The 15,155-nt window shown below is 34.0% G+C and overlaps 1 protein-coding gene across 1 annotated transcript; it reads left to right on the top strand.

Moving 5' to 3' along the window:
* Positions 1-14,417: 14,417 nt before the first annotated feature.
* LOC128857442 (myb-like protein Q) lies at positions 14,418-14,822 on the top strand. Its single transcript, XM_054093200.1, has one exon. It carries the CDS (start codon positions 14,418-14,420, stop codon positions 14,820-14,822), a length of 405 nt encoding a protein of 134 aa, XP_053949175.1.
* Positions 14,823-15,155: the final 333 nt, after the last annotated feature.

The following is a 15,155-nucleotide window of genomic DNA, read 5'->3' as shown; positions in this document are numbered from 1 at the left end:
AATGAGTTCCATTTGGGTCGATTTGCAGCCTTTAACTTTATCAATGGCCACGTGAGTGAATCCTCAACAGTCTTTATTTTATTAAATAGACTTCGTCTTCATGTTCCTTTTGGCCGTCCTCTACGAAGAGAGCCTTGCGGATTCCAGTCCAACGACATGTTGCTGATGTCAGTAGCAGGTTTACGGATTGTGTGACCAATTCATTTCCGTTTTCGTTTGCAAATCTCAATTTTAATTAGTTTTTGACCACTTCGTGTAAGGAGTTCGTCATTCGATATCCAGTTATCAGGCCACTAGATACGCCGAATGGTTCTAAAGCAGCGATTTATGAAGGTTTACATTTTTTTCTAGAGACTTGGTTTTACAGCCATATAATAAACATTTGAGTTAATCAGCCTCAGCTTTGTTCTGGCAGTCAACTGCTTAGAAATCCATATGCTTTTAGGTGTGGCGAAAGATGATCTAGCTTTCAACATCCTGTGTTTGATGTCCGTAGCTGTGCCGCAGTTGGCGGGTATACACTTTTTGGGAGTCTCCTCCTATTTGTGGCGTTCGTCTTCATGTTGTTCCTCAAATCCTCAAATGGAAGGGCCTACAGTTTGAAGTCGACTTTAAATGGCTGATATTTTTTTACGAGGAGCTTTTATCATGGCAGAAATACACCCGGAGGCTTGCCATTGTTTGGCGAGGGGTGACCGCTATTAGAAAAAAAAAAATGTTTCCTTAAGATTCCAAATGCTAGTCACTGGGAATAGATAAACTAAATTCTCAGCAAAAAAAAAATTATCTATTACCTATACTTATTCTATGATTTTTTCCTTATTTTCATTTAAGTAAAAGTTATACTCAATTTTCCCCAGAGAAAATATAGTCAAATAATGTACATATTTCCAAAATTGTTTCCTGAAACATCCTTGAATTTTCCCAGTGACTAATTTTCAAAAACATATAAATAAGTTTTTAGTATATTTTACAAATATATATTTGTAGTAGTACATACTTGACCTTCGTTCTACTTGCTGTTGTATAAAAACGTAGAAAATATTTGAAATTTCCTCCAATGAAGTAAAGTATTTTCAATACATCTGTTCATGATTTCCTTCTGAAACTTGAAAGTCCTTCAAAAAATTTAGAAGATGAAAAAACGAAAAACAGGGTATGCAAATTTATTATATAAAATCCATAGCTTCACGTGCTTGTGTATTTTTTCATGGGTAGCAAAAACAGTTGATCTTTGTAGCACAGTATATCCCACAGTCGCAAGGTGTCAAATAAAGCAAATACAGAGTATAGTGTAAGGTAATAATTCGTTTCAAGCTACCCACATAAACTTCTCTATGAACAATTCTCTTAGATTCGTAAAACCACATAGGAATTATTAAAATAATTTGCATTTTCGACAAAATTTTTTGAATCTCTGCTGGCTTGCATCTACCTCTTCTTTAATTCATATTCGATTTTTTATCCATTTAAGTTTTTACGTTCACAAGTCACACATTTTATAGTATTGAAATGCAGGCCTAATTTTCGAATTCGAAAATTTTTCAAATAAAAGCGCCATAAATCATTTTTATTTACAAAAAGTGGTGTTTTTTTTTAGTTTTGACAGTGTTGAGGCCAATATGTTACGTATACGCAGCGTTGCTTCCAAAGGTGCCGTAGTGTGTGAGGGTATGATATGCGCTCAGCGTATCTAAATCGACGAGAGCTACTCTCCTCGCCTCAACTGGGTAGCTTTCTCTTTCACAACGCTCTCAGCTACATGCGCAGCAGTGTGTGCGAGAATAAGATGACCCGTTTGTTATTTGTTATTATACAACCTTGAAAACAATAAAACAGCAGCAGCAGCAACAACAAAAACAAAAACAACCAAGCAGCATAGTAAAAAGCAAAAGCAACAACACAGGCTAAAAGTAACCCAAAGAAACAGAAAAGTGGAATTTGCAAAATACTTAAGACAACAACAACAAAATACAAGCAGAAAACAGCTGCTACTGCTACTGATGCTGCTGCTGCTGAGTTGAAAAACAAGTAATAGGCGCTTGTATGTACATGCATAAGTGTGCTGTTGTATGCGTGAAAAGTGTTTTGGATGGTTTGCTTCTGCTACGCGTTGGTTTGACCTTTTTTACTTTCCAGCAAATTTAGAGCAATTAAAAACGGCTGTTTTGGTTAAGTAAATTCAAGTTTAATGAAACATAAAAAAAGGAAATACATAAATCACCATTCGAAATGAGGTAAACAAATAAGTGGAAATTCGAACAGCGAAATTTAAGGCAATGAAAATTATCTCAGTCTCTACATCTTGGTGCGTTTTCATGTGGCACGTGTTGAAAGTAAAAGCGTAAAAAACTGTGGTGGGTGAACATTTTTGTAGATTGAAAATGGTGTAGACATGCAACTAGACAACTCATTAAAGCATTTAACTTATAGCAGCGTGGCAGACGGCAAAGCCCAACAGGCAATAGCGTTCAATGGCAAGCCCGGAGTCTGGCCAAGTGGAATGCCAAGCTATGACAGTCAGACGCTTCTGTTGAAGGTGGTCCACGAAAAAAATCTGTAGGCATAAAGCAAATATTCTACGAAATATGAAAAGTGCGCGTAAAGTGAGGTGTAAGCAAAGAGCCTCAAGGCAGGTGCAACAAACTCGCGGTAGCATACAGAAATCCATTTCAATAACTTGCACGCCAAAGTGATTGTTAAGTGCAGATAAATTTAAGTTCTACAGCCTTCGAGCCACTTGGCTGTCAAACGGCCATAAAAGAGCAAATTGATTACAGTAATTTTGCACTTGTGTTAATGAGTTCGACATGTCGTATGAGTGACCTTTAACTGTGCGCAGTCAAAGTTATTGACAATTAATGCGAGCAAATGCGTGTAATTTTAATTTAATTTAAAAAAAATTGTTAAATCTGTATAAGCAAAGTGATTGACAGCGATAAATCAAAATTATTAAGTGAGTTTTTGTTTTATGTGTACAGCCTCTGCTAACTGCGTCGAACGTGATTTAAATCCAGCATTTATGTGAAAAAGTAGGTGAATTAATTAAAAATGTGGAAGAGATCTAAAATAACAACTTCCACATGTATACATTGTGTTTATATGGCGGGTTTGCAAACGCACTGTGTTTACTTAGTGAATATGCGAATGTGCGCCATATCCAAAATGGGATTAATAATTACAAAAACAAGCGGATAATAAAATTAAAAAATGTATAATAAACCACTAGTTGGCATGCTGTATAAATATTTTATTTTATGAGCCATTCGTGAGAACAAAAGTTTGATGAAGGAAACACTGAAATAATGTTTAAAAAAATATTAAAAATTTTTATAAAAATAAAATAAATATAAAAATATAAAATAATATATAATATAAAATAAAATAAATATAAAATAAAATGTTTAGGTAAAATAAAAGTTAAAATAAAGAAAAATTAAACTGTTAAGATTTCCAATTGATAAAAATTTAAATACCAGTGAAATAAAGTAAATGGAATAAATTCAATTAAATTAAAATAAAATAAAATGATATGCAATAAAAAAAAAATAAATAAAATAAAATAAACTAAAATAAAAAGAACTAAACTAAAATAAAATAAATTAAAATAAAATAAAGTAAAATAAAGTAAAATAAAATAAAGTAAAATAAAATAAAATAAAATAAAATAAAATAAAATAAAATAAAATAAAATAAAATAAAATAAAATAAAATAAAATAAAATAAAATAACGCCATTTACGGCGAAACAATCGACCATATAATTGCTGGATGTAGTGTACTTGCCCCCCGTGAATATGTCATGAGACATAACAATATAGCAAAAATCCTCCACCAACAACTTGCGATAAAACATGGCCTCTTACAAGCAGAAGTCTTGTATTTTAAATATGAACCAAAGACAATATTCGAAAATGCAAATTTTAAACTGTACTGGGACAGATTTATTTCCACAGATCACACCGTAGCTGCCAACAAACCTGATATCATCTTGTTCGACAAGATAAATAAAACAATCGAAATAATCGATATAGCGGTGCCCCTTAATCGCAACATCCAAAGCACATACTCCACCAAAGTATCGAAGTATGCAGGTTTGGCCATAGAACTGAAACGGATGTACAAAGCGAGGGAAGTGAATATAATTCCAATAATTATATCGTCCACTGGATTAGTGCCTTTTATAGTGCATTTAATAAAAAACTTGAAGAAGTATGACTGCCAACACCTCTTAGAAGACATGCAGAAGTCGACCATACTGGACACGTGTGCAATAGTTCGTAGATTTTTAAATATTTAAGCAATAGTAATCGCATGGGCGTAGAACTTGGACTACGCTCCACCAGAGCACAATCCCTTGAAAATTTTATCCGGCAATAGCCGAGACGGATTAAGCTCAAATAAAATAAAATAAAATTAAAAATAAATAAATAAAATAAAATCAAATGAAATTAAATAAAAAAAAATAAAAATAAAATAAACTAAAATAAAAAGAAACTCTTCAACTCCCAGAATATTTAATTTTCGACATGCCGAAAGCAGCTTTACTCAATTCTTTTCATATAGTCCGAAACTTTTTACAGTAAACGTTTTTCTTGTTTGTAAAATTGATAACTATTTTATATAGTATTTATAGACATTAATTTAATTGTATTCTTTGTGCCTGCTATAAATTATTGGCTTGCAGCAAAACTGTTGCCAATTAATGTAAATCATTCCTTTATTGGGATGCAATAAAAAAAAAAATAAAATAAAATAAAAATTTCATGTCAAAATAAAAGTAATTTCGATTTGGTTATTATGATTTGAAAGTGATGAAGTGAATCATAAAATAAAGTTTAAAAAATTTTTAAAAAAATAAAATTAAAATGCAATAAAATAAAACAAAAGTTAATGTATTTTTTTTTAACTTTGCAAGATTAAAAGTATTCTTGTTTTCGTAACACTAACTCGTTAAGTTATTATTCCCAATTTTAAGAGGTTGAAAATATATTTACGGTAGCGTCAAGGCTCAGCACAAATCGTATGAATTTTCACAAAGTTGAAAAGAGTTGGTTGTGGTTTCACGCCTTCTAAACATTTATTTAACCGTTAAGCCTTTAGGCGCAATAATATTGTGTGCTAATAAATTAACCGAACCGACGAGCACACGCAAGCTATCTCCTAAAACAGAAGAATAAGACATGTACGCTTTCCTCTGTCATTCCGCGTTATCTCATTGCCACATATTATTCCTCAGAAGTTAATTATGGGGTCCCGGTGGTCCAGAGCTTGAAAATTTAGGGTATTTTCAGGAATTTTTTTCACAATAAATATATGAAAAAATGAAAAAAAAATTTATTTTATTTTAATAATTGTGAAAATGGCGCTGAAGTTGACCCTGCCGGAGAATTGGACCTAGACGGTGTTCTCCATTTTGAATCTTTTATTTATCTGAAACACAAAAACCAAAAAAATTACTAATCTGTATGACTGGTGCTATGTTTCGCTACTAGAATAAAAAAAAACGAACTTGACCAATGGCGTGGTTCTTAATTTGACACTCTAAAAATCAAGATTTTTTGTGAGTCTTTTAATAATAAATAAAAAAATACGAAATAATTGAAATAATAATATAATATGATCCTAGTACGAGCGATTGCCATTGATATTATGGAGACCATATTTCAGACGATTCGGTAGAATTTTTTTTTTTTTTTTTGGCAACACCAGGCCGAAAAAGTCGTTCCTAGATAAATGAGATTTAAGTTTAAGCGCTGAGCGCTCTCTACCTAGTTAACGGGCTGTAGAAGCTATAATATTGGGAATTTCTGCGCGAAAGTTTCACAGTATATTCCTAAGATTCTATACTTTCGAAATATGAAAAAACTAAAAATCGATTTTTTGAAATTTCTGGACTACTGGGACTCTTCATCAAAATAACTAATACACAAAAAAAATTCAGATTGTATAAAAAATAAATCAAATGATTAAAATAACTGTAAAAATTACAAAGTAAGCATAGAATGCTTCAGTAATAAAAATAAAATAAAATATATAATTCATCACAATGACGTTCTGGGCTCCAATTAGAAGTAAAGGGAAAAAATAATAAAATAAAATCACTTAGAAATCACCACATCGCGGAAATAATGTTTACCAAACACAAATCTTCTAGCAGTAATGGCGAGCGTAAAAGAAGACTTGTTTAAAAAATAAAAAATAAAACTTCCTTGAAAAAGAAACAAAATAAAAATTTCTAAAGAACCAAATGTTCCTAGTGCAGTGCAAATGTAAATACACAAAAAATGTTAAAATAATAAAAAGCGCTTCAAATTAAAGTGAAAATGTGAACACTCACTTCAGTTTGTATTCAACAAAGTACGCACAACTAATTCACCACTTAACTAGAATTGCCACAAAAAAGTAGGCAAGCCTAATCAATCAATCAACCAAGTACATACTCAGCTTATCAATTGCCACTCAACAAGCCCACTAACTTTAATGCTATTAACTTTGCAAAGCAGTGCGTGTGTCGTGTGATCGTTCTTCTGTCCACTAGTTACTCTGTTCGCGTCTCTCGCCAACTAACCAGCCCCTCTCTAAGTCTCCCACTCTTGCTCCCTCTCTCTCTCCCACTCTTTGTCGCTGCCTCCTCTCCTACTACACACCTCTAATGGGTTTGATGTGTAAACTATTGCAAAAGCAATTAACATTTTTCACTCTATCAACTTAACTATGAAAACGTCAACGCTAACCCTGCCGACTGTCACAACCATAACACTAACAACAATGACAACAGTGTAGAGCTGCTACTTGATGGAAGCAATTTGCGTGAGGATGCAAAGTATCAATTCAAATATTACATGCGAAAATGTTAGTCCTGTAAAAGTTGTAAACGTAATGTATCTGTCAGGAATGCTCGTATTTACATATGTACATATAAGCATACACACACATATGTGCATTTGCAACTGTTATTCGAGAAATGTGTCGTACCTAATAAAATGATATATACTTACATATATATAGATATGAATGTTGTGAAAATAAAATAAAATAAAATAAAAGTAGTTGGTGTTTTAATAAATGTGCCTGACAAGTACTTTTATACTAGATATTGCATAAATTTATGCAAACAAGCAACAACAACAAGAAGGCATGCGTGCATGTGTTTTACATATGTTAGCACTCACACATAGCTGATAGAGATACTGTATTGATGTATGTGTGTACTGGCGTGCTTGCATAAATTACCAGCTTAGCTGCAGCACGTTGCTGTTGTTGTTATTGTCATGTTGTTGCTGCTATCGTTGTCACATTGCCGTCTTTGTGTGTGTATATTTGTGTTTTTGTTTGTATGTGCACTTCGTTATTTTAATCTTTTTTTCTACTTGGTTCACGTAGCGCAAATATTTTTCCAGCGAATTTTCTTTTACTTCCTTCCAATCTGATTGCAGCAATGCAAATCACGATTCATAGCAAATATGAAGTCTCTATGTAGTAAACGGTTTGCATTCATCTTGAGCTGGTATTTAATTATTAGGAATAAAATCATAGTGTTTTTATATTTTCTTTATTCACAACGATTTGTTTACTGTTTCGCAAAGGATAAGTTTTCATTTGATAGAACTCTTTCTGGTCTACAAAACTATGTTAATTGTATTTTTGAGTTATTTAATTTTTTATTAGTTTTGAGACTCACTCTGATGCACAGATTAATGATCGCGTAAAAATATTAGTATTAGAAAAACGCAGAATTTTGCTTAGTAATTAAAAGAATTTTATGGGCAGGTTATAGGCTAATATCTATTCTGTAAATATTACACTGTAGGTGGCGCTAGTGTCAAAATATTTCAAAATAAATCTATTTTGGTTCATATTCAAAAAAATACTGACTTGGTGAAAAAACTATGTTACCAAGGAACTTTTTTCGGGCAGCTGGCGCTTGAATTAAGATGTTTCGAAAAATCGTATTCCTGGTTCATTTTAATGCTAATTCAGAATTACTGAATGCTAGTCAACATCGATTCGTTTTGTGATTCGATTGACTCTATCGGCATTCTCTTTAACATCAGAAATGCCTGAACGGTATTAACGAAACCGAAATTGTACGTGGGTAAGGCTTTCTCAAGTGGGCATCAAAATTACAAAAGTGAATATTTTGCGATGAAATTCAGCCAGGACTGAGTTCTATCATCCAGAAGCACACTCAGAAAATTTTGTTGTAAAATTCTAAATAGTTTTTTTTTTATTAACTATCGAAGTTTTTTGCAGCGCTTGAATAATTATCACATTTCTCGTAAAGTAAGTATCCGATTACAACGATTTTTCAACTGCAGACTGATAAAGGATGATATTTTCCAAAAACGTTATTTTTGTTCCGAAACTTGATGTTTTGTTTTTGTAAACAATTTTTTTTAATAAACAATTAAAAATTTAACTAATTTCTGCGCCTCTGGGATGAAAATTTTTTAAGGATATTAACGTAATAAACATCTGTGCATTTATGTATGAAAAAAATGCGTGCAATTCGAAAAGGATTAATTATAATTAATTTTTTTGTGCCAGAATGCGCGCTTCGACTTACGCGGACGCGCACGAACACACAAACGGCGACTCGCGGGCGGCTTGCGAAAAACCGTTTTAGAAACGTCTCAACGCGATATGCTTCCGTAAGATCAGTTTTGCCGACTTTTCCATTACTGGTGTTTACTTGTTTTTAAAGATTGGCCATATAAATAATTTACGTATAACAGAATTTGCGCTTTGACTCTCGCGGAAATGCGTAATGATAATTAAATCAAATGTATTCAAAGGAATGTATAAGCTGTCATGCAAGGTTTCATATATACTTCTTTATTACTAACGTTTATGTTTACATATCAGATCTATACCTACATTGTAAGTTCAGTCAGCAAATGCCCTTAAAATTTCTCGTTGAAAAACAACAACAATTCACGGACGGACACAAAAAGTGAAAAGATATAGAAAGTTATACAGATATCGCATATTCATTTGTTATTTCGAGAAAAAATGAAAATCATTCACGCTTTTTACAATTTTCATGTAGTTTGCTTTACATATTGGCTATAATTTTAGATTGATCGTGGGCTGAAAATATTTTGCACTCGATGGAATTTTTAACTTTTGGAATAAAAGAATGGAACTGCCTCGTATTTTTCAAAGTTTGCGCTTTGGAATAGCGCTTTTTCAACTTACTAGAGTGATTTTCATGTTCTTGTTTATTACAGTAATCAAAACTAATTTTCTTAGAATTGACTTTTGCCCAATCATACAACTGTTTCGGTCCCGTAATTTTCACCGGGATTTTATCTCGCAAGCTTGCATGGTACGCATCTCTCTTTATAGCACCACCAATACCATCGCAGGCACCTTTCCCATGTGCAGAGGCAAAAAAGTGCCACTCGGCATCGATGCCAAAATCCTTTTTGTGAAAAAGTAAATTTATAAAATTGTACTTGTTTTTGTACTGTGAGGCCGCCCCGCCGGAAAAATAATAGATTTTCTTCACATTTCGTTTCCCAAACTGTTTAATCAAATACTGAATCAATTTAGAATTGAACAAATTGACTGCGGAACTATCATGTTCCAGTGCTTCCGAAATTATCACAAAATTCTTATGCTGTTCTACGCCGTTTTCTTTGTAATGCACAACGTAAGGATGTATTATTACCTGCGTTGTGTTCCAGTATTCTGATTGCACGGAATTTTGAACACGACATGCGTAATTTTTGGAGAAATCAACGCAAACGACGTATTCTTTTTCAATCACATTCTTTTTAATATCGACGAAATACTGTGCTTGTGATTTCGCGAGAAAATCATGTTTTAAAACAGCAAGCAAATCTTTACTCAGGTTTTCAACGAATTCTGCAACGGGTTCGTTTTTTACTTGCAAAGTACATCTGTAAACAAAATGTGTGATTAGTTAATTTATCATTAATGTTATATTATATTTATACTGTATACAGGTGAATAAAAAATTTGGAAGTCAATTAATATTTAAGTGCATGTAGGTACAAACTAAATTGTTTAATTTGCATTGAATTTCATTGGAATATTTTTTTTTAATTTTTTTAATAGGTACTTTTAATTTGAATAATAACTTTGGAAATGTGCACAATACCTGTCAGTACTTATCCATTGATCGTAATTCACATAGGTTGCTTTTGCACTTTGTAGAATTGAGTTCAGATTTCTTGATACAGCTTCTGTACCAGGGCAGTCACGGCATTCTAGCAAGAAGCAAACGTCACTTGGACTTTCACATAATATGCGGCTGAAATAATCTCGATAGTGCAGTGGATTTTCTGTGTTATTGATAAATTTATTCAATCCAACAAATTTGAGACGAATATTTTGGTGAGTTTTACACACACACACATTGTGCGTGTGTTTTGCACCAACAAAAATACACTCTTGGGGGCGCAATTTTTTAAATTTTGAAAGTGATATTTGAATTCCTGGAAATTTCTCTTGGAATTCTCTATGGATGTTTTCGATTTTATCTGATAATAATCTTCTCTGTTCACAATGGCCAGCTCCTATATTTGTTACTGTTTTATATTGTTTAACACCTGCAGTCATGCGACTTACTTCATCAGACCGATAAAAGTTCTGAACAGCTTCAATTATATTTGGATCCATTGGGCGACCTTTTTTTCTCGCTGGTTGCGATCCAATGCCTTTCGATTTCCGAAGTTTTTTAGCTGCAGCGGCCATTCGTCGAGACACATGAAAATATTCGCGAATTTTTTTAATCGTCCATGAGTCTGGGATGAAAGTGAGCACATGTATTTTATCTGTACGATTGTTTTTACTATTAAGCAATACCAGCAATTCTTCAAGGTTTTTGTCAAATCCTCCGATTTCAGAATTTCTAGAGAGACGCGCACTACAGTCAGTCCCTTTTTTCAACTCATCAACGCTCGCAGCTAATTTTACTTTTTCTTTGTTTGTTGGACAAGAGACTCGGCGAATTTTTACCGGGCTCGCGCCAAATTTTTCTAGTAAATTATTGATATTATCAATTTTTATTTCGTTATCAACAGCCGCACAAGTGAAATTAGGATCTTCTTGTTCATTATCTTCAGTAGTAATAATTTCGTTAGGGAAATTTTCAACGGGATTCGGAGGATCATTTTTGAAAGTTAGGCCAACCTGTAAATGATGCATTTATAATTATAAGTACACTTAATACGGTATTTTATTAAGTATGTGGAACATACAATAGGGGAGACGTGAACTTTTCCTTGGTATAAAGACGTCCTGCAAGAACGGCACACAAATTGTCCAGCTATTTCGCTAAATTTCACATTTTGGTCACTTATTCGGACTAGATTTGTGTAAACACGACTATGGTTTTGTTTTCCGAAAGGGTTACAACAACGATTTGCATGTGGCATTATATTAGTCTATACTTAGTTTTGTACACATTAACGTACGCGATTTACATCATATCACAGTTTTTATTATCACCGAAACACATCACCACAGCAGTCGGAAGGAGACTAGACACAACTAATGACAATGTCGGCAAAACTGATCTTACGGAAGCATATCGCGTTGAGACGTTTCTAAAACGGTTTTTCGCAAGCCGCCCGCGAGTCGCCGTTTGTGTGTTCGTGCGCGTCCGCGTAAGTCGAAGCGCGCATTCTGGCACAAAAAAATTAATTATAATTAATCCTTTTCGAATTGCACGCATTTTTTTCATACATAAATGCACAGATGTTTATTACGTTAATATCCTTAAAAAATTTTCATCCCAGAGGCGCAGAAATTAGTTAAATTTTTAATTGTTTATTAAAAAAAATTGTTTACAAAAACAAAACATCAAGTTTCGGAACAAAAATAACGTTTTTGGAAAATATCATCCTTTATCAGTCTGCAGTTGAAAAATCGTTGTAATCGGATACTTACTTTACGAGAAATGTGATAATTATTCAAGCGCTGCAAAAAACTTCGATAGTTAATAAAAAAAAAACTATTTAGAATTTTACTACAAAATTTTCTGAGTGTGCTTCTGGATGATAGAACTCAGTTCTGGCTGAATTTCATCGCAAAATATTCACTTTGGTAATTTTGATGCCCACTTGAGAAAGCCTTACCCACGTACTTAGGAGTTACAGTGCCGGCCCCATAAACACAATTCACAATTTCAACGGCCTGGCTTGCATTTTCGCCTTTATCAAAGAAAAATTGTAAAATGTAACGAATTCTCTCTTGATTTCCATTGTTGACACCCTGTAACTCTCAACTAAATGGAGCAAACAAAAAACGGCAAACGACTTTTTTTAGTGTGAAATGTCACCTTAACAACGAGCTTAAGCTTTAAATTGTTTGATCGATATTCTACGAGATATCGATCACTACAGCCATCTACCGCGCAAATAGTGCATAAATGATTAGTAAATAACTCGAGTATTTCAAAGGAAATTATTATGCAAATAAAAGTTGAATTTTCTTTTAGCTGAGTGATGGAGGTATTCGCAATTAAGGAAACAGTGGATTGGTTGCTTACCTCGGTAATTATCGTTAATGAAGTAAATATTTGCTCCGATAGCCTAGCGGCAATTAGGGTCTTGGGCTCGTTGCTTGTGCGTTCGAGATTGGTCGGGGAATATATGGCTTCTCTCTCGATTGCATCCGAATACTTCGACATCAGGCTCATTTGGGTTCCCGGTCACAGCGGCATAGAGAGCAACTGCTGGGCTGATGAGCTGCCTAGACAGGGAACTTTGCGGGCGGTTTCATCGCAAAATGAGAGGATTGGGGTTCCCTTAAGAACCTGTGGTCTGCTCCTGGAAAGATGGGCCTCGAGTCAACTCAGCGAGCGCTGGGCTAGTGCGCAAACGTGCAAGGTCGCGAGGTCCTTCTGGCCACGGGTAGATCGGGGATGCTCGAGGGAACTCCTAAGACTAACAAAAACCCAGCTCTCGAATTTGGTGGGTATCCTTACCGGACATTGTCCGTTAGGTGTTCATGCGATGAGATTTGGGATTGCCTCAAGTCCGTTCTGAAGAAGCTGTCTTGAGGACGAGGTAGAATCATCTCAACACCTTCTCCTCGGCTGCCCTGCTCTCGTCTGGCAAAGATTTAGACGTCTGCGCTCTCATTTTCTTGCTACGCCTGCGGATATAGCGGGTCTAAATATGTATTACAAATTTGGTGAAGTTCATCAGTAGCTTGTTGCGGCTAATTCCGAACGTAAATCAGCCACCATCCATTTTACGATGGTCATTATCGTCTCTAATTCCAAGGCTCCTTCTTCCTTCGCTTCTCCTTTCTCCTCTCCCCTGTATGGCATCACAATGGACGAATTTTCAAAATTCGTCCAAGTGTGTCATAAGCTAGGGCATCCATTTAACCTAACCTAACCTAGCTGAGTGAACAATTTGTGTAACCATGGAGACGAAAAATCTCAAATCAAGTGTAATGCATGCGAGTGACTGAGGGTGTAAAGGAATACAGGGTTGCTTTATGATTAAAAATAGCTACTCGCAAGACATATTGAACCATAGATGTATGTCGCTAGCCTACGATTTTACTACGCGCTATGACTATCATTAAAGTTAGTGATTTCACCAGAAATTTCCGTATGTGAATGCAAACCATTGCGCGTTTAAGTAACGCAAAATTGTATGTTTTGGCAATACTACTGATTTAGGCCACCCTATTTTAATTAATTAACTAAATTTAAACAATTATTTTTAATTTTTTTTTTTATTTCTGTTTTTTATTTTTTTTAATTATTTTTTTTATTTTTTATTTTTTTGTTTTATTATTATTTTTTTTATGAACCTAACTTTATTTTGCTCGCATTTCTTCTCCCTTTTGGCAGTGAAAATTGCGTCTTACCGCATTGTTGTATTTGTAACCTTGTTTGTGAATGCCGCCAATGTTCGCCACCCACCCGCAGAAGTGCTCTTTACTAACACAAATTTCGAATTTCGAAATAGGAATGTGAATAAAATATTTTAATATAATCCTTACTAAGCTTTATGATGAAGTATTTAAGTAAACAAAAAAAAAACAAGAACAACCAACAAAATATTTGTTAACTGCTTGTCTCTGCCAGCTCGCTGCTTTTGACATCATAAATACTAACGAAAATAGTTTTCAAAGTAATATTGATATAATTTTGGAAAACTAACTACTAAAAGTACCTTAAGTAAACCAGTTTGTGAATGCAAAAAATTTATTTTTTTTTAAAACGACAATATGAATGAGCGTAATTTACCCTCCTGCCTGCAAGAGAGCCTTGACATGGAAAATGGCTTTAATTTATTGCTACTTAAAATATAATACTAAAGCATAAACTATATATTTTGAATGGAATTTGCCAATCTCAAATTAACTGTTGATAAACTAATAAGAGCATAAGAAAATAAACCGTTAACCGATAGTTCAAACGCCATGGATACATTATTACCACCACAACTAAAACGTAAACAAGCACGAAACCAACTACCAAAGCTGCATTCAGCAATTGCGAATGATTTGAAATTAGTACAACAACAACAAGAGCAAACCTTCAAATCATCATCATCACCATCATCATTAATGCCTTCATTCTCATATTCTCTACCAGCATCATCATACCTATCAGCAGCACATTTTGCCAGTACTTACGCACCACAAACGCCTTCATCACTAAATCGACACCAGCATCAGCATCAGCATCAACACCAACATCCGCATCATCAAAATCAACATCAAAAACCGAAACAAAAACAAAAACGGAATCTGCTGCAGAGACAATTTAAGTTTGCTTCAATACCACAACAAACACAACCATCAGTACAACCACAATTGTCGTAAGAAACAAATGAAAGACAGTAAAAAGGCCACAAAACAAAAAAAAAACAGAAAACAAAAAAACCAATCCAAACAAATCAAAATTGTCCTGAAGCACATAAGCCAATATTTGTAAAGAAGAATATTCGTTCGCAAGGCGCAAACAATTATTCTTTATTGTCCGTCAAATTGTTGTTGTGCTTGTAATTAGCCGAACTGCGCGAAAATGCAGATGATCCTTGTTGCTGGCGGGTAAGTGTGCATATATGTGCGTGTGTGTGCGTGTCTGCTTAGAAGTGTGTATGCTGCCATTTCCAAAATTTTCCACGTTCATTTCCATTTGCATTTCCATTTTAA

This window comes from Anastrepha ludens, chromosome 3, assembly GCF_028408465.1.
Source record: "Anastrepha ludens isolate Willacy chromosome 3, idAnaLude1.1, whole genome shotgun sequence".
In the NCBI taxonomy this organism is placed as follows: Eukaryota; Metazoa; Arthropoda; class Insecta; order Diptera; family Tephritidae; genus Anastrepha; species Anastrepha ludens.
The sequence above is the reverse complement of the archived record's forward strand: the minus strand, read 5'-3'. Positions and strand labels throughout refer to the sequence as shown.